Below are 25,275 nucleotides of genomic sequence, written 5' to 3' on the forward strand. Positions count from 1 at the left end.
AATCGCCTGACCTCTTGCCTGTTTATGAATTACGTCTTGGATCACGTTTTGGATTTGTCTGCCTGTCAGTCTCTTTAAATAAACAACTCTGTTATCCTGCACTTGCATCCGCTGTATCTCTGCTTCGTCACGATGTGTGACACCCTCACAAACTTCTTCAGACAATCATTGTCAGACCATTTTTCACATGGGTGATAGGTGTTTGATAACTTTTTTGCTTCAATATAAATAAATAAATAAAAACTGTATTGTGTGTTTACTACGGTTGCCTTTCTTTAATGTTGTATTTTGTTTGATTAGTATGAGATATACACATAAACAGAAGATATCACGATGGGGCAAATATGTTTTGTATTATTCTTTGATTCATCTCATAATGGTCAGCATGGGCGGGATTCTGGGAATAGTCGGTGAGGGTTGAGGGATTGTGTTAAATTGATTTGTATGAAAAAAACAATAAAATTAACTTTGAAAGAAAGAAAAGCAATTTAAAGAAACTGATGATGTGAACCATAGAAGTGGGCATGGCCGAATAATGTGCCCCTTTCACAGCGAGCTTGAACGCATCACATGACACACTGTAGCTTTGTACATACAGGTCAGTTTAGGAGCATGATCTGTTCAGACTAATATCAGATATAGGCCACATATAGTTTCACATAACAACAAAAAAATGGGATTTGGTCAGTAAATCTGATTTGGGCTACTGTTGCCTGGAGTGTGAATGAAGCCTAAGAGTACTATCAAGAAAATTGTGTGAAGCCCATTTGTTTTCAAAGAACAGAATAGAAGCCTTTATTTATCAGATATACATTACAGTACAGTCAAATTCATTCTTTGCATATGCCAGCCTGTTAGGAAGTTGCGGTCAGAGCACAGGGTCAGCCAACCTTTTAATCAGTAACCCAGAGCCTTAACCACTAAGCCATCATTGGCATTAATTAAAAAATATGAAAAATGAAGGAAGCCAGCCAACACAAACACATGAATTAGAACAAATATAACTAGTCATTCAATTATAACCAAAGAAATGCAGAAGAAGAAGGTTGTGCATATGAGTGAAAGGATGTTTAAAGACCAGTATGGATGAAATCTGGCTTTTAAATTGGTCCTATTTTGCCACAAAGCTTTTTCAACACATCTAGCACTTTGGCCACTTTGTGATTCCTGCTGGTTTGCATGATCACCTGGGTACAGTATAGATCTTTTTTTTCTCTGCCATTTTCATGTGAAGCCAATTTCTTTTCACCTCACTTAATTCACACCTATTTCACTTTTTCTGTAATTTCAGGTGCTGGTACACTACTAAATATGTTTTATTGGCATAGACGTGAGTCAAAATAACTGCCTTTCTGCCTCTTCTGTCATGTTTTCATTTCGTTTCCAGCCTTCTGTGTGCTTGATCTTTTGGGAATGTGCTTTGCAGTTTATAGGTATGTGTGTATGAATTAAATCAGCCTTTCCAAAACTTTTGTAAATGTGGTGGAATTTTTTGTTCATTCTTTGTTGTTTTTACACACGACTTTACTAAAATATTGATAAATGAGGCCTATTATAAGAACTTTAAAGCTCAGTGAATTAAACGAGCACAGTAATGTGCTCCTACAGGAGGAAGCAGGAGAGATTCAGCAGGGGGGATATTCTGCACATTTCTACACATATTCTGCACATTAATCACTGATTCTTACATCACATAGTCCATGAATTCTACCTGATCATGAATAAAATGGTTAGTTAATGCTTATGATAAGGAAAGCAATAAGAATATTGTCTATATACAAGTTATGCATTTTAAAGTGAGTAAATAATTATTTCACCTTCATCATCCCTCCAATAGTGAACTACGTCTTATTACATTTAGTGAGTAAACATACTACTCAACAAAAATGACTAATGCACTACAGAATTACTGTATTTGAGACACAGCTATAGACTTAGAGACCTCCTTTTTCTATTGCAGTATTAGTTTATTTCTCCTCGTGAAACACCTCTCCATCTGATTGTACTCTCCATTTCACCTTGATGCCCTCTACCATTCCATTATCCTCCAGGTTCTGCTTGATCTGAAAAACAAAATAATACTTTTATTACTAAATAATGCCAGATAGAGGCACTAATCTCTGAAAGAAATCTCTGTGAATGCTGTAAAAAAAAATTCTACATAAATGGAAGACAACAGTCAGATTCTTATTACAATACAGTGTGTATGTGGCAGAGCTTGATTAAGACTCAGGTTCTGGCTGCAGTAATGAGGAGGGGAATGTACATTTTTAGTGTGGTCTTGTGGAGGATGAGACCCACCTTCTCCAAGATGGCCACATTTACTGCAGGATCATTCAAATCCTGACTGGACTGGATCTTCATCTTTATGATTTGTTGCTTTGAGCTTACTGGATGTTGAAATGTAAACATGTACAAACACACAATTACACTTATATTCTAAAAACAGTTTAAATTTTACTGAATATAAGTAATATTTAACATACCTGAGTAACAGAATAAAGGCAAACTGTCTGTGCGCTTTGCATCAGAGGCCTCACCCATACACATAACCACAATTTAGTAGAGAAGTTGGAAGTTGGAATGTCTTTTATCATTCCAAACCATGTAATTCCGGGGACTAGCGCCTCTGACACTGAGTTTTCTGTTTCATCTCTTGCACTGGCCAGATCTGTGTAATACTTTCTGCAGTAAGCCTGAGCTTCGGGCCAATGGGGGAGCTCTACTTTTCGTAATTTTTGGCTGTTTTGCTGAATTCAGCCCTGTTATTTAAAAGGTATGTCTTTGAATATAAATTTATACATGCCACGGACATTCCTGAAAGCATGTAGTAAGGATTCAGCAGGTAGGCAGGTGGAGAGGATGGCCCTACATGGACGGCCTAAAGATCAATGAGATTACTGAGGATGGTACCACTTAAAAACCATAAGGAAGACTTTGGACTACTATTGATATGACCAGTTTTGCACTCAAGTCTCCATGAGTGAACAGCTGATTACTTCAACAAAACTGACTTCATGTGAAAACTGTAATGAACTTCCTGTTTAGTTGGATAGATGAGTTCTGCTCACACAAACACAAACAGAAATTGAATTTAAATAATTTGAACAAATACGTACATTTGAAAGCCCATTCAGCCCGAAAACCTTGTTGAGTCACGCTGCCGTCAGTAGAGAAAACGACAGTCATGTATCTGGTGCTGGAGTTGAAGGTAGCTCTCTGATTTCCAGTCACAGAACCCAAAAGTGAATGCTGAGTAGTCGGGCCGTCGTACATGTGAATAAAGTCACAGCATGACTCCAAACTGAAAAAAGTGTAATGAAACTAGCCTTACAGACTAACCACAAACAAATATTCTTAAATTATAAAGATCCAAACAATGTCAGGTATGATTTATCACGGGTGAGAAAAAGGAAGGTGATTTCTTACTCGACGAACATGAAGTTTAACGAAACCACCTGCAGTTCTCCAGCCATCAGGCTCCATTTGCAGTTTGCATAATCGGGATAATTATTGGGATAACTGGGGCTGAAAAATTCCCCTCGTGACTGATTCAGAGTTCCACCACACGGAGCTCCACCTGAAAAACACCATGCTTCTGTTCCCAGAGAAGGGAACGAGACGTTGCGTTTAGCATAACACTGTGGGAGAGCCCTTGCATGCATGACCAGTATCTGAAGCTTGTGTAAAATCATGCCTCTACTTATAGGCCTGCCCTGATCAGGTAACGTGGCAATTAAGCACGTCGCATGATATATATATATATATATATGGCACCTGTGAACCACACCGCCAGCCTTATTATCTGAAGCGAAGACGCGATTCACAGGCCCTTTCAAAGGGAACTTCGATGTTGCGTTTAGCATTACACTATGGGAACCCACTCCATCATACCGAGGGTACGGCCTGTTAAAAAAGACCCAAGCCTGAGGGTCTCTGCAAGACACTCGAGTCTGGGGTGGAATGAATATCCAGGCTGTAATAACGAATTAATGTGTGTGGTGTAGACCATCCTGCAGCAGCACACACATTCTGTAAGGATACCCCTTTGGACAAAGCCTTCAAGGTGACCTCCCTAGTGGAATGAGCCCTTATGCCCATAGGCATGGCGAGACCGCGTGCCTCGTAAGCCATAGAGATTGCTTCCATTATCCAATTAGAGATGCGCTGCTTTGACACAGCAGAGCTTGTAGATATCCTACTCGCTTGAGAGATGTCAGGCCCATCTGCACGGCCTGCATATTGGCCTCAGCCGCCTGATACCGCACATAAACCTTGAAGTTAGAGGATGTTGCCCCGACAGAGTCTTCATAAACAGGGGCGTGGCTGGCCAAAATGGCGGCCATGTAAACCCTGATTGTAGAAGGAGTCCACCCCACTGAGAATCGTCCTTGTAAGAACTCCAGGACTGTAGCTAGTGCACAGTTCACTGGGTCTAGCTGGCGTTCCTCACGCCACAAGACAAAAAGCCGCCACTTGAGCGGATACAATTTCCTTGTGGATGGTGCTCTACGGATCAACATGGTCTCTACAACCTCAGTTGTGAGACCAGAATGTATGAGCTGGTGCCACTCAGGGGCCAGACGCACAGTTTCCATAGTTCCAGCCGAGGGTGATAAATCAGCCATCCGGCATGAGACAGTAGATGCCTGCAGACGGGAAATTCCCAATTAGTGCCATCTAGCATGAATATTATCTCTGGGAACCATATTCGAGCTGGCCAATAAGGTGCTACTAGCAGCAGACGTAGACTGTCTTGGTGAACTCTCACTAGAACTTGTGGGAGCAGAGCAATCGGTGGAAAAGTGTACAGATGTGCACCATGGCATCCAGCTCTACTTATGTAGAAGGAGTGAGGGCGAAACACAGCGGGCAGTCCCGCTTGTCCAAACCTCTGACATATGTACTCCACCACTTGTGGATGGGGCCACCAATACCTGGGCCTCAGCCCCTGCCTCAACAGGATGTCTGCCCCTACATTCCAGTTGCCCAGAATGTGCATTGCACTCACTGCCAAAACTTTCCCTCTGCCAAGAGAAGAATTAGTTGCACCTGCCTGAATAGGGGGCGCGGACATAATCCTCGTTGGTGGTCAATATATGAGACCACCGTTGTGTTGTCTGTAAACACATGAAGACCTCTCAATTGACATTGGCTGCTGCTACAGCTGGAAGCTCCAATAGTCTCCAATAGAGACTGGAGGGAATGCCAAGATTCAGCTTTATCTTGCTAAATGTTGATAGGATGGACCCTACACAAACAACCGACATGCAGTCTCTCTGAAGATAATAAGGCTGATGGCACGGTTCACATGTGCCATATATATATATATATATATATATATATATATATATATATATATATATATATATATATATATATATATATATATATATATATATATATATATATATATATATATATATATATATCATGCAATGAGCTTAATTGCCACATAACCTGATCATGGCAGGTTCATAGGCATGATTTTACACAAGCTTCAGAAGCTGTTTGCGTGTAAAGGTGCTCCTCATAGTGTTATGCTACATGCAATGTGGAGTTCCCTTTGAAACGGAACAATAAGTTAATATCTCTGAACAGTTAGTTTCTTGTTTCAGTATCATTTCAGAAGTTTAAGCAAATTGCACATGTTTTGGCACATGTGTACAAAAGAGTAAGCACAATTGTCTAGAATTTGCATAATAACTAAATGCATATGGCTTGCTGATCAAAGCTGATGAATTGATTCTCAGTGAAATCGTGATATTCTTCACAGCTTCTGAACAGTCTTTCATCATGTGAGCCATCACATGCAAAATGATCCATTCAATTATCAAAATCTGTCAGACATACATGTATATTCCATAAATATCTATAACATGGAAGATTTTACAGAACTATTGCAGGTTTCTTCATTGTTGTTTTGTACTTCTTTTTTTTTTGCATGGATGTAATTTGTGACAATTTTCTGTTCATTATATATGTATATATATATACACACACACACACACACACATGACTTTACATGTAAGAAATGTGTAAAAATGGACATACAAATGTGATTTTTTTTGTTTTTATTGACTTTTCCCACTAGACTTTTACCTACTTTTGAAATCTATATCTAAAAAGCTCAGTGTAATATACAATAGCATTCAGTTAGACAAAACTGACATTCTTGTATATTAAGCATGTCAACAAAAAAGTAGAGCAAAAATTTTATATGCATATAATAAACTGTATGGCTCACACAGTGACAAAAAACTTTTCATTTTGGTGACATTGGCCAATTTACTGACACAGTAACTAGGTTTTGATGCATGAATTAAATGTTTTGGGTAAGTACTACATTTTGCAGACATGCAATAGAGTTGTGATGTCCCATTAAAAAAAAATAACAGTGACAATTGCACTTACAGTTTAGAGAATGTTAATGATCCAAAGTGATTAAGAAAAAATGTAAAATTTTTGTTGTTTAAGGTGTCCTAAACTAGAAGTAGTAGGACTACTAGTTCCGGAGGATGAAGTGTGCATCCGTTCTGTAAATCAGGTGAAGCCATCACTTTAACACACACAGCAGCTCACCTACAAGATTTTTTTTCATATGGAAAGTTGCTGCTTCATGCATGCACATACACACACACACGCACACGCACACACATGCACAGACAAACTTCACTCACCTGTGAAAAACAGGAGTATGAACAGATGCTGCTTCATCGTTGATGTTGGTAAACTCTAAGAAATAAGAAATAAAATAGAAGAAATAAATAAAATCCCTCAGCAGTCCCGATAAAAACTGTGACTACAGTGATATTCACAACCACAATATACTGTAACAACATATTAATAGTCTAAGAACTAAACTAGATATGTAAAGATTGTCATGACAAACTTTGATGTTGGCTTGAAAAAGTCAGTCTGAAAGTTTAAAATAATCATCAGAAAGCGATACAGATAGATAGGGTGCCAATACTTGTAGAGTTGGATAAATAGATAAGGTGCCAATCTTTGTAGAGCTAGATAGATAGCTAGGGTGCCAATACTTTTAGAGTTGATTAGATAGATAGGGTGCCAATGCTTGTAGAGATAATTAAATAGATAGAGAGATAGTTGAAGGTTACAGGTATGTTACAGGTATATTGACAGAGTGAGAGTGAGAGAAGAGCGGCTTCAGGCTGTGTGCACACAGGTGTATGTGAGTTTTGACTATAGGAGTTTCACATCATGAACATTTTGTACCAGGCTCAGAATATTCTGTCTGTAAGTAAGTGAATGGGAGGTTTTGAGATTTTTGAGGTTTTGAGATTGTCCGCTATGGGAAAACTATAAGTCTGATCAGTTAGAAAAAATAGAGCCCGATCAGTTTGAACAGCTTGAGGGACAGTGCTGAGTTTGGTGGATGTAGCTTGACAGCTCAAGGAGTTATAAAGGTCAGATTTTTTTTTATATACAGTGAGGGGAAAAAAGTATTTGTTCCCCTGCTGATTTTGTACGGTTGCCCACTGACAAAGAAATTATCAGTGTATAATTTTAATGGTAGGTTTATTTGAACAGTGAGAGACAGAATAACAACTAGAAAATCCAGAAAAACGCATGTAAAAAATGTTATAAATTGATTTGCATTTTAATGAGGGAAATAAGTATTTGACCCCTCTGCAAAACATGACTTAGTACTTGGTGGCAAAACCCTTGTTGGTAATCACAGAGGTCAGATGTTTCTTGTAGTTGGCCACCAGGTTTGCACACATCTCAGGAAGGATTTTGTCCCACTCCTCTTTGCAGATCTTCTCCAAGTCATTAAGGTTTCGAGGCTGATGTTTGGCAACTCGAACCTTCAGCTCCCGCCGCAGATTTTCTATAGGATTAAGGTCTGGAGACTGCCTAGGCCACTCCAGGACCTTAATGTGCTTCTTCTTGAACCACTCCTTTGTTGCCTTGGCCGTGTGTTTTGGGTGATTGTCATGTTGGAATACCCATCCACGACCCATTTTCAATGCCCTGGCTGAGGGAAGGAGGTTCTCACCCAAGATTTCACGGTACATGGCCCAGTCCATCATCCCTTTGATGCGGTGAAGTTGTCCTGTCCCCTTAGCAGAAAAACACCCCCAAAGCATAATGTTTCCACCTCCATGTTTGACGGTGGGGATGGTGTTCTTGGGGTCATAGGCAGCATTCCTCCTCCTCCAAACACGGCGAGTTGAGTTGATGCCAAAGAGCTCCATTTTGGTCTCATCTGAACACAACACTTTCACCCAGTTGTCCTCTGAGTCATTCAGATGTTCCGTGGGAAACTTCAGATGGGCATGTATATGTGCTCTCTTGAACAGGGGGACCTTGCGGGCGCTGCAGGATTTCAGTCCTTCACGGCGTAGTGTGTTACCAATTGTTTTCTTGGTCCCAGCTGCCTTGAGATCATTGACAAGATCCTCCCGTGTAGTTCTGGGCTGATTCCTCACTGTTCTCATGATCATTGCAACTCCACGAGGTGAGATCTTGCATGGAGCCCCAGGCCGAGGGAGATTGACAGTTCTTTTGTGTTTCTTCCATTTGCGAATAATCGCACCAACTGTTGTCACCTTCTCACCAAGCTGCTTGGCAATGGTCTTGTAGCCCATTCCAGACTTGTCTAGGTCCACAATCTTGTCCCTGACATCCTTGGAGAGCTCTTTGGTCTTGGCCATGGTGGAGAGTTTGGAATCTGATTGATTGATTGCTTCTGTGGACAGGTTTCTTTTATACAGGTAACAAGCTGAGATTGTTACCTCTCTGCTGCCCCCAGAATGCCAATCCGTGGGAATATGAGCTCCCAGGACTCCCAAGGAGCTGCTAACTGCCCTAGAACCCATCCTTGAGGGAGTTGACCAAAAGACAGAATAAAGGCCCCCTGCCTGCTACTTTTTAGTCAGCGGGGGCCTGCTATACCACTGGATGCCAGAGAGGAAAACGTGGACGTCCTGGTAATCACCAAGACCCAAACCCAAACACTGATGCAACTGGCCCATGCCCATCCACTCGGGGGGCCATCTGGGGGCCCGAAACACCAGGGAAAAACTAAAGAACTACTTTATCTGGCTGGGGATGGAGGCTGAGGTCCAGGACTTCTGTCACTGGTGCCCTCAGTGTCAGCGTACTGACCCCAGGAAGCCCCGCCGGCGCCCCTGATCCTGCTGCGCATCATAAGCATCCCCTTTGAAAGGATCAGCATGGACCTCGTAGGGCCGCTCCCCAAGTCCGCCCGGGGCCACGAGTATATACTCGTTATCTTGGACAACTCCACCCGGTACCCCGAGGTGGTGCCACTACGCAAAGCCAGCTCCTGCTATATTTCCAGAGAACTGGTACTCCTGTTCAGTTGTGTGGGGATCCCAAAGGACATTCTGACCGACCAAGGTACGCCTTTTGTGTCCAAACTAATGTCTGATCTGTGTTGGCTGTTGCAGGTGAAACACCTCAAGATGTCCATCTACCACCCGCAAACTGATGGACTTCTCGAAAGGTTACACCAGACGCTAAAGCAGATGTTACGCTGGGTGGTAGGTGAGGAAGCAAGGAACTGGGACCTCCTCCTTCCCGATATGCTCTTTGCCATTCGGGAGTGTCTCCAAGTGTCCACGGGCTTCACCCCCTTCGAGCTCCTCTCCAGGAAGAACAGAAAAGGGTGTACAATGTCCAGTGCAGGCTCGGGAGTTCCAACCTGGCGATCGAGTACTCCTACTGGTGCCCAGTAGCTCCTGCAAATTCCTGACCCGGTGGAAGGCCCGCACACAGTCCTCGAGCGGAAAATCACCGTGAACTAGCACCTGCAGCAGCCCAGTGAGTGGAGATAAAGGTCTACCATGTGAACCTGCTGAAGAATTGGATAGAACCGGCACCAGTAGTTTCGGTGTTCGTGGCCCTAGGCACACATCACGACAAGGGAACCTTGGTAGAATTGGGGTAAGATCTTACCCCCACACAAAGACAGGAGCTAACAGAGTTGGTGGACCAATTCACTGATGTGTTTTCTACCTCCCCAGGAAGGACGCACCTGGTCCACCACGAGATCAAGACCCGTCCGGGAGTAGTGGTAAGACAGCGGCCCTACCATATCCCAGAGGCACGTCGCAAGGCTATCGAGGAGGAGGTTGGCCAAATGCTGTGGGACCACATCATTGAGGAGTCCAACAGCCCCTTGGTCTAGCCCCATCGTCGTCGTGCCGAAGCCGGACAGAAGTATGTGGCTTTGCAGTGACTTCCGGAAGCTGAATCAGGTCTCCGAGTTCGATAGCTATCCCCTCCTCCGAGTGGACGACCTCGTGGAGTGACTGGGGAGGGCCTGGTTCATATCTATGTTGGACCTAATGAAAGGCTACTGGCAAGAGGCACTGGCACCGGATGCGAGACCGAAGACTGTCTTCAGCACAGCCACCGGTCACTGGCAGTACCGGGTTCTACCCTTCGGGCTATACGGAGCGCCCACAACATTCCAGCAGCTGATGGACATTGTCCCACGACCCCATCGTATATTCACGGCCGCCTACTTGGATGATGTGGTCATCCACTCCTCCACTTGGTCGGACCACCTATTCCACCTGGAGGAAGTTCTGAACGAACTCCGGAAGGCCGGGCTGACAGCCAACCCCAAGAAATGCCACTTAGGGCTGACTGGGGTACAGTACCTGGGCTATCGTATAAGCTGTCTGGGACCACTTCAGATGGATTTATCCATCCATCCATCCATCTTCTACCGCTTATTCCTTCTTCAGGGTTGCGGGGGAACCTGGAGCCAATCCCAGGGAGCATCGGGCACAAGGCGGGGTACACCCTGGACAGGGTCAGATGGAATGATCCTTAGATATATTCCAGGAAAAAAGAATTTGCCTCCATTCTGTACTGATCAAATCATAATACAACCATTGATTTAATACTGACTCAGATCATTACTTCATTTCATTTCAAATGTGTCATAATATATGCATCATGCCATGTTACCACATCAAGTGTACAATCAACATCTACTGTACACAGTTTTATTCAAAAATCTCTCAGAGTTGTTCAACTTGATTTGCTCACTGTCTGAACCCACAGAACTCAATCAGGCAACTGAATGCTTCAGTATTCTTCTACTTTCTAGATGATGCAACCCCAATTAAAAGAATAATAATTAGAGAGAGAAAAAGCGTACTATGATATTACCATCATACGCACCTTAAAACAGACTACTCAAAAAAGTTAGAACGTAAATGGCATCAAACTAAATCAGTAGTATTCAAAATTGCATGGAAAGGGAGTAAACAGTCTGTAGTGGCAATGATTTTATGAATTCTTTTCTAAGACAAAATTGAGAATGTTCTGAGTATTAAAGTTGGACAATTTGATAAATATTTATGTAGAAAACAATATAGTCACGTCAATAGAAAGATTAGAATCCTTTACTTCCACCCAAAAGATTGAAATAATTTCAGTAATTTCAAAATAACTTTTGTCCTAGATGCCTTTACTGCACGTTTCCTCAAACAATACCAGAGCCAATCAATTCTTTATTAAATATAATCAACTCATCCCTCATTTACCTTAATCCTTTAAACTAGCAGTTATTAAACCACTGATTGAAAAACCTGACTTTGTTTATAAGTCCATTATCAAACCTCCCGTTTATTTCCAGGATCTTATAAAAAGTTGTAGTTCAGCATTTAGGCTCATGCTTGCACAAGAATAACATTTGTGAAATCTTTCAGTCAGGATTTAGGCTCATCAGTACTGGGACAGAGCTGGTATAAGTGGTAAATGACATAAAAAGTTCCATAACATATTACATGACTAAACTATCTAACATCATTTACTAAGTGGTTCTGGTACTAAATTTTGTGCAATGGTTGATGTTTCTAAAGTCACAATAACCCTTCCAGGGTTAAAATGTCAGTATTTCCAGGCTCTAAAGAATACTGATATGCCTAACATGAGACATTATCCCACACATCAAGCTATACAAAATATTTACATTTACAAGTGGTGGGAAATCACTGAAGTATTGCAGAAGAGTTCTGATACATACCTGAAAGGTTATGGAGGTAAACACTCAGTGTTGCAGCTTTCTACATCTCACTGCTCTTTAAAGACTTTTTGCAACATCTGACCAATTGAGTTGCTGCTTGTTATTTTCATGTTTGATGACGTCTTTGTTTGCGCACTTTCCACAAAAATTTACATAGTCAAATCAGAGTGGATGGACTGACAGGTGACATGTGTTGAGGGATAGCCGCTGCACTTGGAGGGCAATTCTAACCCTGTAGAACCTGGAGAAGGCACCCAGTGATGGAGTGGTAGGCCTCTAAATAATACCCAGGAAGGGGAGACTTTCCTCATTGAGTGGCATATCACTAATGGCTTGCATCTTGGTGACAGAATATAGGAGCCAGTTGTGCAGTTAAATAGCATCTTTTTGCCTCTTGATGAGGTCTGAAATTAGTGATGCCCTGAGCCTCAAAAAGGTTGGGGGCTGACAGCAAAACTGACGTTTGTACCTCTGACACATTGTCATCAGGACTCACTGTATTCCCCACCAGAGATCTTCAACCTGACAGTGAGGGGCATTTTAAAAAATTGCACTTTCTTGCCCCCATAAAATCAAAATAAGACAAGTCTCAAAGCTGAAGTTTTTTGCATGTACACTATACTTACCAAGGTACTCCCTAAAAAATATAAGACTAAGACTGGAACCCTTCCCATCAACCCATAATCAAATGTCTAACATAAGACATTATCCCTCACATCAAGCTATACAAAATATTTACATTTACAAGTGATAGTAAATCACTGAAGTATTGCAGAAGAGTTTTGAAACACACCTGAAATTTTACGGAGGTAAACATTCAGTGTTGCAGCTTTTTACATCTTTTTACTTTCTGCAACATCTGACTAATTGAATTGCTGCTTGTCATTTTCATGTTTGATGACGTTTTTGTTTGCGTATTTTCCACAAAACTTTACATAATCAAATCAGAGTGGATGGACTGACAGGTGACATGTGTTGAGGAATAGCCGCTGCACTTGGAGGGCAATTCTAACCCTGTAGAACCTGCAGAAGGTCTGAAATTGGTGATGCCCTAAGCCCCAGAAAGGTTGGGGCTGACAGCAAAACTGTTAGTTGTACCTCTGACACAATGGCATCAGGACTCACTGGTCTGATGTAGTTGCTGCCTGTGTAGTAGTTTGGGGCTGTTTTTTGTTTAACAGTGGGAATTATTTAGCAAAAACCAGGAAACTCTTACACATTCTAACTTTTAGTTATACCTATGAAGAGTCCTTATTACTTTAAGCTAGGTTTTATCTGTCTTTCTTTCTCGTGTTTTCAATATAGTACAGGGTGAATTACATGTTCAAATGACTCTTTTATTTATTTATTTATTTATTTATTTATTTATTTATATATTCCATACTGTTCCAACTTGCTTGGAATCAGGGTTGTAGTAATGTACAGTAAACCAGAACCCATGGTAAAAGATTGACTAGAAATTATCAAAATAATGAATAAATACAGTCAAATATCCAATTAGCCAAGTAATAGTTTGTTATAAGGGTGGCATGGTGGGTTAGTGGTTAGTCTATTTGCCTTGCATCTCCAGGGTTGGGGGCTCAATTCCTGCCTCTGCCCTGTGTGCGCAGAGCTTGCATGTTTTTCCAGTGTTTCAGGGGTTTCCCCTGGGTACTACGGTTTCTTCCCACAGTCCCGACATGCGTTGTAGGCTGATCGGCATTTCCAAATTGTTTCAATGTGTGCAAGATTGTGCTCTGCGATGGACTGGCACTTTGTCCTGGGTGTTTCCTACCTTGTGCCCCAAGTCCCCTGGGATAGGCTCTCCAGGCTCCCTGCCACCCTGTCCATGATAAGCTGTACAGAAAATGGATGGATGAATGGATAATTTGTTATAAGTCAACAAAAGCATTGATATTCTATTTAAAAGATTTTCCATTAACATGATTTGACTTTCATAATTTTCAAATTAACACATTTCTGCTACATGAAATATAGTAAAGGTATAACAGAGTAATAACATAATAACACACAGAAAATCATGCATATGATTCTCTTAAACTTAATCTAGAAGCATACTGTATCTATGATTATTAATATAAGCATAATATAATAATAATAATAATAATAATAATAATAATAATAATAATAATAATAATGGTGTCTGGGTAGCATTCTTGACATAAAAGGTTCCCTTTCAAAGGAAACTCCACATTGGGTTTAGCATAACACTATGGGAGGGCCCCTCACGCACAACCTGCATTGTAAAATCATGTGGCAATTAAGCGTGTCGCGTGATATATATATATATATATATATATATATATATATATATATATATATATATATATATATATATATATATATATATATATATATGTATGGCACCTGTGAACCACGCCGTCAGCCTATATTATCTTCAGCGAGACTGCATGTCAGTTGTTTGTGTAAAGAGACAAAAAGAAGCTTCCTTTCCTCTCTATCTTTTCTCAAAATCTCTGGACTTTTCTATCCCTTTAAAAAAAAAAGAGAAGAAAAAAAGGAATGAGCGAGAGAGAAAAATATGAGTGAGAGAATTCAGGAAGTGTTTTACGCCTTGTTCCCATTTCATCACGGGGAGTAGTGTACATTTTCTGTGTGAAGTGTCTAGGGATGGAGCATGCCATGGCAGCACTCGAGAGGTCTGACTGCGTACTGTAATGCCTACATTAGGCAACTCCATTCACAACTCGCTCTCTTCTCGGAAGCCGAAGCGAGTTGGGTTTCAGAGGCTCGCGGATCTGGGCTGGCCACTAGCCGTCTCAGGTCCAGGGGATCTCTTATGGATCCGGAAGAGACAGGCACCGCTCTATTTCTTGCTCTGTCTTCCGGGTCCGGCTTTCTGCTGGATTTTGTAGCTTGCGTTGCGACTCCTCCTTCCACTATGGAAAGCAAAAAAGAAAAAAGAAAAAAAAACACACACACACACAAAAATAATAGTAATAATTCCTCTCTGACTCCGAGGAGCCAGGATGTACTAAAAACTGAGAGCAGCATATAAAGAGCTGCTTGAAGTGATTACTAAGGCTGGATGAGCTTTTTTCTCCCCAGTGAAAGTAAATCCCTCACACTGCAGAAAACATCTGAGAAGGGAACGAGACATTTCATTTAGCATAGCGCTATGGGAGCACCTTGTGTGCGTGACCGGTATCTGAAGCTTGTGTAAAATCATGCCTCTACTTATAGGCCTGCCATGATCAGGTGATGTGGCAATTAAGCGCCATATATATATATATATATATATATATATATATATATATATATATATATATATATGTACAGTGAGGGAAAAAAGTATTTGATCCCCTGCTGATTTTGTACGTTTGCCCACTGACAAAGAAATTATCAGTCTATAATTTTAATGGTAGTTGTATTTGAACAGTGAGAGACAGAATAACAACAAAAAAATCCAGAAAAACGCATGTCAAAAATGTTATAAATTGATTTGCATTTTAATGAGGGAAATAAGTATTTGACCCCTCTGCAAAACATGACTTAGTACTTGGTTTAAAAACCCTTGTTGGCAATCACAGAGGTCAGACGTTTCTTGTAGTTGGCCACCAGGTTTGCACACATCTCAGGAGGGATTTTGTCCCACTCCTCTTTGCAGATCTTCTCCAAATCATTAAGGTTTCGAGGCTGACGTTTGGCAACTCGAACCGTCAGCTCTCTCCACAGATTTTCTATGGGATTTAGGTCTGGAGACTGCCTAGGTCACTCCAGGACCTTAATGTGCTTCTTCTTGAGCCACTCCTTTGTTGCCTCGGCCGTGTGTTTTGGGTCATTGTCATGCTGGAATATCCATCCACGACCCATTTTCAATGCCCTGTCTGAGGGAAGGAGGTTTTCACCCAAGATTTGACAGTACATGGCCCTGTCCATCGTCCCTTTGAAGTTGTCCTGTCCCCTTAGCAGAAAAAAACCCCCAGAGCATAATGTTTCCACCTCCATGTTTGACGGTGAGGATGGTGTTCTTGGGGTCATAGGCAGCATTCCTCCTCCTCCAAACACGGCGAGTTGAGTTGATGCCAAAGAGCTCCATTTTGGTCTCATCTGACCTCAACACTTTCACCCAGTTGTCCTCTGAATCATTCAGATGTTCATTGGCAAACTTCAGACGGGCATGTATATGTGCTTTCTTGAACAGCGGACCTTGCGCGCGCTGCAGGATTTCAGTCCTTCACGGCGTAGTGTGTTACCAATTGTTTTCTTGGTGACTATGGTCCCAGCTGCCTTGAGATCATTGACAAGATCCTCCTGTGTAGTTCTGGGCTGATTCCTCACTGTTCTCATGATCAATGCAACTCCACGAGGTGAGATCTTGCATGGAGCCCCAGGCCGAGGGAGATTGACAGTTCTTTTGTGCTTCTTCCATTTGCGAATAATCGCACCAACTGTTGTCCCCTTCTCACCAAGCTGCTTGGCAATGGTCTTGTAGCCCATTCCACACTTGTGTAGGTCTACAGTCTTGTCCCTGACATCCTTGGAGAGCTCTTTGGTCTTGGCCATGGTGGAGAGTTTGGAATCTGATTGATTGATTGCTTCTGTGGACAGGTGTCTTTTATACAGGTAACAAACTGATATTAGGAGCACTCCCTTTAAGAGTGTGCTCCTAATCTCAGCTCGTTACCTGTATAAAAGACACCTGGGAGCCAGAAATCTTTCTGATTGAGAGGGGGTCAAATACTTTTTTCCCTCATTAAAATGCAAATTAATTTATAAAATTTTTGACATGCGTTTTTCTGGATTTGTTTGTTGTTATTCTGTCTATCACTGTTCAAATACAACTACCATTAAAATTATAGACTGATCATTTCTTTGTCAGTGGGCAAACGTACAAAATTAGCAGTTGATCAAATACTTTTTTCCCTCACTGTATGTATATATATATATATATATGTTACCTGTGAACCACGCCGCCAGCCTCTATTATAAGACACAATTCTTAGGCCTACCCTGGTATGACAGTGCTATGCAATGTCTCGTTCCCTTCTCAGCGAACAAGGTTTCATGCGTAACCGCGACGTTCCCTTTCAAAGGGGTCTTCGACGTTGCATTTAGCATAACAGTATGGGAATGGGAATACCCACTCAGTCATACCGAGGGTACGGCCTGTTCAAAAATACCTGAGCCCAAGGGTCACTGCAAGACACTCGAGCCTGGGGTGGAATGAATATCCAGGCTGTAATAACGAATGGATGTGTGTGATGTAGACCACCCTACAGCCGCACACACATCCTGCTAGGATACCCCTTCGACAAAGCCTTCGAGGAGGCGACTGCCCTAGTGGAATGAGCGCATATGCCCAGAGGCGTGGGGAGACCATGCGCCTCATAAGTCATAGAGATTCAAGGCAGGAAGTCAAGGCAGGAAGGGGAAAAAGAGAGAGCTTGTAGACCTCCCATTCACTTGAAGATGTCAGGGCCAGTAGAACAGCTACCTTTAGAGTCATAAGCTTCTTAGAGGCTGTCTGTCTGCTTCTTAGAAGCTGTCAGCTTCGGTTCCCCTGGCTGTCTGTGGGAGTTGGCAGGCTGCCATACTCACCTTCTGGGTCTCCCTCACACTAGTGCTGGCCCGGTAAGCTCGAGACAACAGGGAAGGAACTGGCTTTTTTGAATGCCGCCATATGTTGAGCTCACTCAGCAGGTCTGCTTGATAGGCCTGCAACAATGTTATTGTTTGCAGTGACCCACAAGCAAGACTACTACTGCATAGGCTTGCCCACCAATGTCATTGTGGCCTTACATGGTGGTTTGGATGGTAAAGCCAGCCCACCTAATTACCTGCCGTCGATGGAGAAAGGTAGCTCACAAACACCTCCTCCACCTTCAGCATAGGTAAATAGCCATGCTGTTCCTTCCCCACAATGGCTGACTAATCCAACATCGTGGGGTTATAAATATGGCTTATGCATGGTTTTTCCCCAGAAGCCTGATATTTTGTCATGCACTTCTGCGAGGGAAAGGGAAACGCCTGGGTTATGCATGTAACCCTGTTCCCTGAGAAGGGGATGAGATGTTGCCTAGCTTTGTCATATGCCTGTCATAGGCATTTGTCAATGTCACAACATTGCTCGCCTCCATCCCTTCATTAGCCTCAAAGACGCCGAAACACTGGTTCATGCATTTATATCCTCATGTCTTGACTATTGCAATGCATTCATCATTGGTTTGCCTGCTAATTCTATTGCTAGGCTGCAATATATTCAAAAGTCTGCACTAGAATTCTTACACATACCAAGCGCTCAGCCCACATTACTCCAATCCTGTCTGAGCTGCATTGGTTTCATTTTGAATTAAATATAAAATAATCCCGCTTAGATTGAAATCACTTCACAGTTTAGCACCTCACTATCTTAGTGAACTGCTCCTCCACTACAACTCGCTCACTCTGGTCCTCTGGGTCTGAACATCTCTCTCTCCCTAGATCTGGTCTGTCCACTTGGGTACTATCTGTTCTGTTTTTTTTATTTTATTTTTTGTGTTTGTCCATGATTGTTCATTGTTTATGTATTATTGTATTGTATTACTATTGTAAAGTGTCCTTGAGCTCTGGAAAGTCACTATAAAATTAAACATTATTATTATTATTATTATTATTATTATTATTATTATGGCATTCTCTCTCGGCTCCACGCTTCCTTTATTATGAAAAATCCCTATTTTTTTTATATCCATTACATCCACTCACCTCAGGATCATTTTTGAAGTGTGTTTGTACTTGTCCTGGGCTGCTCAGATTTCCCTCTTGTGGCTCTGATTTCACCCCTTTTTATCCTTGCTGCTGCTCACTGAAACACAGAACACTCATTAGCAAATTTTCCTTCCTCCACCCTCCATTCACAAACCAGCGTTCGACCATGCCCCCACTTCCACATACTCCCAATGCCCAACTGAGTCCAAGGAGATGTCCACCCTGCTGTCAACATCACCTCATGCCTGCCTCCACCCACCTGCCCACCAAAGAGAGGAAGTCCACCAAAGCCATTTGCATCCCCAGCCTGTTGCCCACCTCGAACTTAAATGGCTGGAGTGTCAGATACCAAAGAGCAAGTCACATGTTGGCATCCTTCATGTGGTTATAGCCTGAATCAACCAGCGTGTGGTATGTACCCCCATGTGTACCCCCTTGAAAATCACCGTTGTGCAGTACATCCCAGCTCAGGCAGGGACAGCCTGTGGTGCATCAAGAACCTGGACCAATGCCACCATCTCCATCACATGGCATTTGTCCTGGAAATGCCTGGGCTCCACTTAGTGCCAGCTCACAGCCCACGCCTTACTCCCCAACATGTGGCCCCAGAGTGACCATCCTGAGGGGCGTAAGAGACCGAGAGGGGAAATTGGTCCATGTTTCCATCGTGCAGGGACAAGGGGAGGGCAGAGAGAAAAGGGGGAAGAGCAAACATGACAGATAGCGGCAGGAGTTGGAAAAGGAGGGCTCACCTCTCCCAGGATACACTGGTCCTCTGCCAGCTAGACTGCCTTGTCTAATGTAGGGTATGGCAAAATGGGTCCAATACCATGGTCCCATTCCACTGTCCCCTGTAGTAGTCTGGCAATTAACTGTTCCAGCACCACTAGGTTGACTACATCCTTGCCGCTGCACTCCCCTGCCTGCAGCCACCTTTGACAGATTTCTTGGTGCTGCTCGGGGTTGTGACCAACCCATTGCAAAAGGGCCCCAATTATGGTCCTGGTACTCCAGTAGGTTTGTGACTGGAAGTTGTTGGGCCACATGCTGGGCTTCCCCTGACAGGAGTGGTAGCAGGAGGACTGCCCACTGTGACTCTGGCCAGTGACACACAACTGCTGCAGACTCAAAGAGCTCGACAAACACTTTTGGGTTGTCCTGTGGTCACATTTTCAAGTGTAATATGGGGTATGTCTGCAGCAGCCATCAGGGCTGCGGCTGGAGTGCCAACCACTTGGACCAGGATCTGTAGCACCTGCTGGTCCTTTGCTTGTCCTTTGTAAAGGGCCTGGAAGCAATGCTTCTGCTATGTACAAATCTCGAGGCAGGCCTGGTGTTGCATCTGGTGGATACCAGTGAGGGTCAGTGACAAAATCAGCAAGTGGCAAGGGCTCCATGACAGCAAATCTTCCTCAGAGTCCTGGGTTCCATCACCAGTGTTATACTTTCCTGGGTTGGGTCGAGAATGAGGAGATGGGAAGCAGACTTGGTTGTTTTATTTTACTTTTCACTTTTCAGTGATTTACTACACAGACACACACACACATGTATTTTAGGTTGCTTAGATTTAATATTTCCAGGCTTGGTGTCCTGTACTTCTGTGTAAAAACGCAATGACAAATTATCCCAGTGAAGTCAGCCAATCCATTTAGCCGAGTTTACAATTGTCAGTCAGAATCCACAACATGCCCCTGACCCACAGCATAAAGGTACCTGAGTCCATTTCTGTTTCTGTTACATGATTTTGCTTTTAAACCTCACTGCAGCTTCTTTTTTTTGTTGTTTTTGCTTCTTTTATATGCCTGATTTTCAAAGAAATGTCATTTATTTAGCCCAAATATATATATATATATATATATATATATATATATATATATATATATATATATATATATATATATATATATATTTATATTTCCCCTTAAGTGATACGAAATAATTTAAGAACTGCAGTCTTGTACTGAAATGTACCTGAAATGTAAAGAAGCTATGTTTTAGCTTTTTATATCTCAGTGCCCTTCAAAGGCTTTCTATAGTATGTGATAAACTGAGCTGCTATTTGTTGTCTTTCAGACTTGATGACTTATGCAAAATGCTTTTGTTCGTCTAATTTCCATCAAAAATTTACTTTAATCAAATTAGGAACTGGGGTATATCAAAAGGAAAGGACTGGAGACATTTAACAGGTTGTCAAGGAGTAATTATAGAAATTAGGACTTGGTTAGAACACTGATGGGGTATCTTCCGGAAACCATCAACCTTTTACTCCTGACTGGTCAGACTCATAGCCTTAGAAATCACTGAACCAACATTTAAGAACAGACATAAATAACTGCAAAAAGGGAATAACATCCTCATCCTATCTTTGAGAGTTAATCATAGCCACATTATCATTTTCTAACAAAGATTAAGATAAAGATTCTGCCAAAAATATAAACCGGTGTTCAAAGGCTTATTGGATATTTACAAATTCTTTATACAAAACCTTGAGTTTGAGTGATGTGAGTCCTGCACTTTTACCTCCTAAAATGCCGCAGTAGCGGCTTGGCGGTTAAGGAATTTCACTGTGCATATGTGTGACCAATAAGGCCTCATTATCATTATTATCATTATCAAAATACATGTACATACTCATATTAGTTAGTGAAGTCTCCTGTCTGACACAGGAACTGAGGGATGATCCTGTGGATCCTCCATTGCATCCCACAGATGTTCTATAGTAGGGATGTCCAATTGGCCGGCTTGAGTGCAGGTTTTCATTCCAACCAAGCAGAAGCCACACTTGAGTCTATTAAAAATTAAGCTCAACTGATTAAAGAGGTGGAATCAGGTATGGCTGCTGTGGTTATATTATCAACTCAGAAGATGTTGATTAATTTTCAGCATGGCTCTGGCAAAAGTTACAGCTATAACATAAATGATACATGTAGAACAATGTGCTCATGGAAATGCATTATTGCTCCTATATAACAATGTGTATAGTGTTTTAGGTAATATCTTGGCAACATTACTGTCTATTGCACTGAAACTTGATATGTATAATCATGACCATGTTCTGATGCTTGCTTAGCTCCTTACTTTGTCTCTGTTGTGCTTTGTCCTGTAACTGCTGCTTGCAGCTATATTATTATTATTATTATTATTATTATTATTATTATTATTATTATTATTATTACTAGTCGTAGTCGTAGTAGTAGTAGTAGAGAGCTGGGCTGTGGTGATTTGAGTGTGTCTCATGGCTGGTCCATTTGACCGTGGATTTCTATTTTTTGAGATCTGTGCTCTTCCTTCCATGGCTTCTTTGGCTTCCAGGAGAATCTGACCTCATGAAGGTTTTTAGATGTTTTGTAAAGTGTCTAATTTTGGTTACCTTATATCACGCCTATAAGATTATTGAAAGAAATGTCACTTATTTATTCCAAATTTATGTCAAAAACATTTCCCCTTAAGTGACAGGAAATAACTTAAGAACTGCTGTAGAGAACTAAAACATACCTGAAATGCAAATAAGGTAAGCAGTGTTGTAGCTTTTTACATCTTAGTGTCCTACAGAGGCCTTCTGCAGTATATGATAAACTGAGGTGCTATTGGTGTTCATTCAGACCTCATGCAAACTGTCATGTCCTAGTCCTACTTTCCATACAAAAATTTACTTCAATCAAATGAATTTGGAACTGGGGTATGCCAAAATGAAAGGGCTGGAAACTTCTACCAAGTTATTCCTAAAGAATAACTATAAAAATTAGATTTTGGTTCAGTTTTGATAACCTATAAGTAAGAGATAACGATATATTTACACAAGGTATTAAAATGTTTGTAGTTAGTTCTTGGTCTAGAAGTTTAGAGTTTTAGGCCACTTGCATAGCTTGTGAAAAACTATATTTTGAAGAATATAGTGATTAGATCTAGTATTACTGTGACATTCCCAAATGGAAGGAAACATTAAATTGGTAAATCCGACTACACCACCCCGGTGGGAGAACCAAGGAAATGCTCCCAAATTGCCTCGCAAAGGCAAAGAACATGAGAGTGAGACATAAGTATGAATATAAAATTATGTTTTATTATAATACTTTAAAAGCATCATTAAAACTTAACATATAAATATAAAATCGCCCTACCATGAATGACAATAAGAATTTTAAAACTAATTATTTCTCCAGGCCCTGGTTTGGCTGGAACAAGGCAGGCCAGCTACAGCTTGGGAGGTCATCCAAACCCACCTTAATTCACACCGAAATCATCAAACACTACCTACATCATAAGGAAGCTGTTGTGTTGGCACACTGAGCAGGCTGTGAAGCACACACCACCAAATGAAGGCAGCTGGCCTCCCCTTTCCCACACCAAGTCCCACTGGCTCCTGGAGAGAAACAAAATACCAATTAATCCAGAAATACACAAAAACCCTAAACTATAAGCAAAGAAAGAAAAACAAAAATATTTCAGACACTGTGGAGTGGTAGCTATAATACTCAGGCCCACTGACACCACCACATCTAATGGAGGCAGTTAAACAGTACCTAAGCAGAACCAGGATTATTGTTAACCATAAATAAAATGAAACGTATAGCCACTATAAAGATGGAGACAATAGAACATAGCAACAACATATACCCCATCAACAGTAAGGTGATTGTGTGGGAAAACAAACCTGAAAGAACATGTTTGAGACTAAGAAACGTACTAATTTAACAATTAGCCTCTCACACTGGATGTGATTGCAAAACAAAAACCAAAAATACATCCAAAACCAAAATTAACAACAAGAGCAACAAACTGACACTGGAACAATGAAAAATAATAGAACAAACGAAAAGAAGGCAGCGCAAAGTGCAAACAGGGAAAAACAAACCAACTTACACAAGCAAAAAAGTAAAGCTGATATGAAACATAGGCAAAACGAGGCAAGTAAACAGACAGCCCAAGGGTGCCGCTAAGCAACATTGCAAAAGCAATGCCCGCATGCAAACCAGCCCAGCAAAATGCCCGTAAGCAAAACCGCCAAGCAAGATGCCCATAAGCAAAGCAGTCCAGCAAAGCAGCCAAGAAAAAAAGTCACGCAAAACAGCAGTGGCGTCAGTGGTGTCGCTACACAGTAGCGTCTTCAGCTAGGGATTTGACATACAGAAGATTTAGATGCTCAACTCCCCACTCTTACCTTAACACAAAGATCGGTGTGTCAAACTAAATCTACCAAGTCCCAATGTGAAAAATGGAGAGGCGCACTTACCATTGTGTTGAACAAACACAAGACACGAAGTTGTATGATTACTCACAGGTACTGTGGCACAATATACCAGCAATCATTCAGATACTGGCTAATGTTACCATCACTGAACGCGATCTCCGCCACCAACTCACTACAATGCACGCGCCACCATCTCTACTATAAAACTATATATAAACATATTAGCCTTGACATGTTCACCTCATTACCCAGAGAGCAAAGCCTCAAGGTACCTGAATGGAAACGGGAACTGAAACAGAAATGGAAATGCCAGGGAGAGAGGAACCTCGAATCACCAAAACACATTATTTTTGGCACCTGCCAAAATAAGGGTCCTTAAATAATAGGGTAGCTCCCACCTCAATGATCTGCTGAAGCCATACCCCAAACAGTGCCAATAAATCACTTATCCTGCCGCATTCTACCCCCTTTTTTTTAACTGGTGTCCCAACGATGACCCAAAGAAACACACCCCTGGACTATAAACACACCCCTGGACTACTACTATGCATCCCATGGCCTAAACCAAACCGAAATTCTATTAGATGTAGGGCCTGGTATAGTGACTGCTCTTATGCCCGCCTCCCCCACGGCCTGTGGTAGATGGTGCAGGTTTGAATGGTGGCCCGCAGTGGCTCACCCCGTTCTCCGTAAGGGGATGTCATCCGTACATGACTGGCCTTCTGGCAAATTATCATTCCCTGAGGGTGCACAAGATACAAAACCAGGAACCCCAAGGCCCCCAGAGACTGTGACCCCCTCATCAACACTTACCGGCTTACTCCATGATGGAACAGGGCCCAGAGAAACAGGAAACTGAGGAGCGGGCCCCTGACTTATCAGAGGGGTTGATACTTCAACTGATGGCACCTCTTCCCCAAAAACAGGGGGATGTGTCGAGGCTGGAACCGAACAATCCTTCATCAAGGTCTTCAAGGCAGAGCGATGAACACACCTAACCTTGCCCATGTCATCCACTGGAGCTATGGTGTATAATGGTGTATACTACACCACCCGTCCTGGGTGCCTTCACGACCTTACACACCACTGGGCTCCACAGGTTTGGAAGTTTATGATTTCTTCTAGCGCCATACTCACGTAAGTAAACTAACTGGTCCTCCTCCAGTGGTGCATCACAGAGAAAATATGGAGATTTGCCAGTTGCCTGATGAGGAGTGGTATTGAAGCAGAACAGCACCTGTGGGAGACAAAAGCCTCAATCAGCCTTCCTGGACACAGTTAGGGCATGTAGAAGGTTATGTAGTGTCCTAGTAAAATGCTCGCACTGACCATTACCTGA

General features: G+C 42.0%; 1 protein-coding gene across 2 annotated transcripts; it reads right to left on the minus strand.

Moving 5' to 3' along the window:
* Window positions 1-712: 712 nt before the first annotated feature.
* LOC108270270 (CUB and zona pellucida-like domain-containing protein 1) lies at window positions 713-25,066 on the minus strand. Of its 2 annotated transcripts, XM_017476792.3 has the most exons (9): window positions 23,004-25,066; window positions 21,377-21,533; window positions 18,743-18,842; window positions 13,809-13,870; window positions 6,681-6,735; window positions 3,430-3,598; window positions 3,120-3,304; window positions 2,302-2,390; window positions 714-2,063 (listed from the first exon to the last, which is right to left on the minus strand). In XM_017476792.3, exons 5-9 carry the CDS (start codon window positions 6,715-6,717, stop codon window positions 1,968-1,970), a joined length of 576 nt encoding a protein of 191 aa, XP_017332281.1. In that variant the 5' UTR covers window positions 6,718-6,735; window positions 13,809-13,870; window positions 18,743-18,842; window positions 21,377-21,533; window positions 23,004-25,066; the 3' UTR covers window positions 714-1,967. The 2 variants fall into 2 exon arrangements, with proteins under 2 accessions (XP_053538742.1, XP_017332281.1); XM_053682767.1 differs by lacking the exons at window positions 6,681-6,735; window positions 13,809-13,870; window positions 18,743-18,842; window positions 21,377-21,533; window positions 23,004-25,066 and having other exon boundaries at window positions 713-2,063; window positions 3,430-5,141.
* Between the last annotated feature and the right edge of the window lie 209 nt (window positions 25,067-25,275).

This window comes from Ictalurus punctatus, chromosome 9 (assembly GCF_001660625.3).
Source record: "Ictalurus punctatus breed USDA103 chromosome 9, Coco_2.0, whole genome shotgun sequence".
Lineage (NCBI taxonomy): Eukaryota > Metazoa > Chordata > Actinopteri > Siluriformes > Ictaluridae > Ictalurus > Ictalurus punctatus.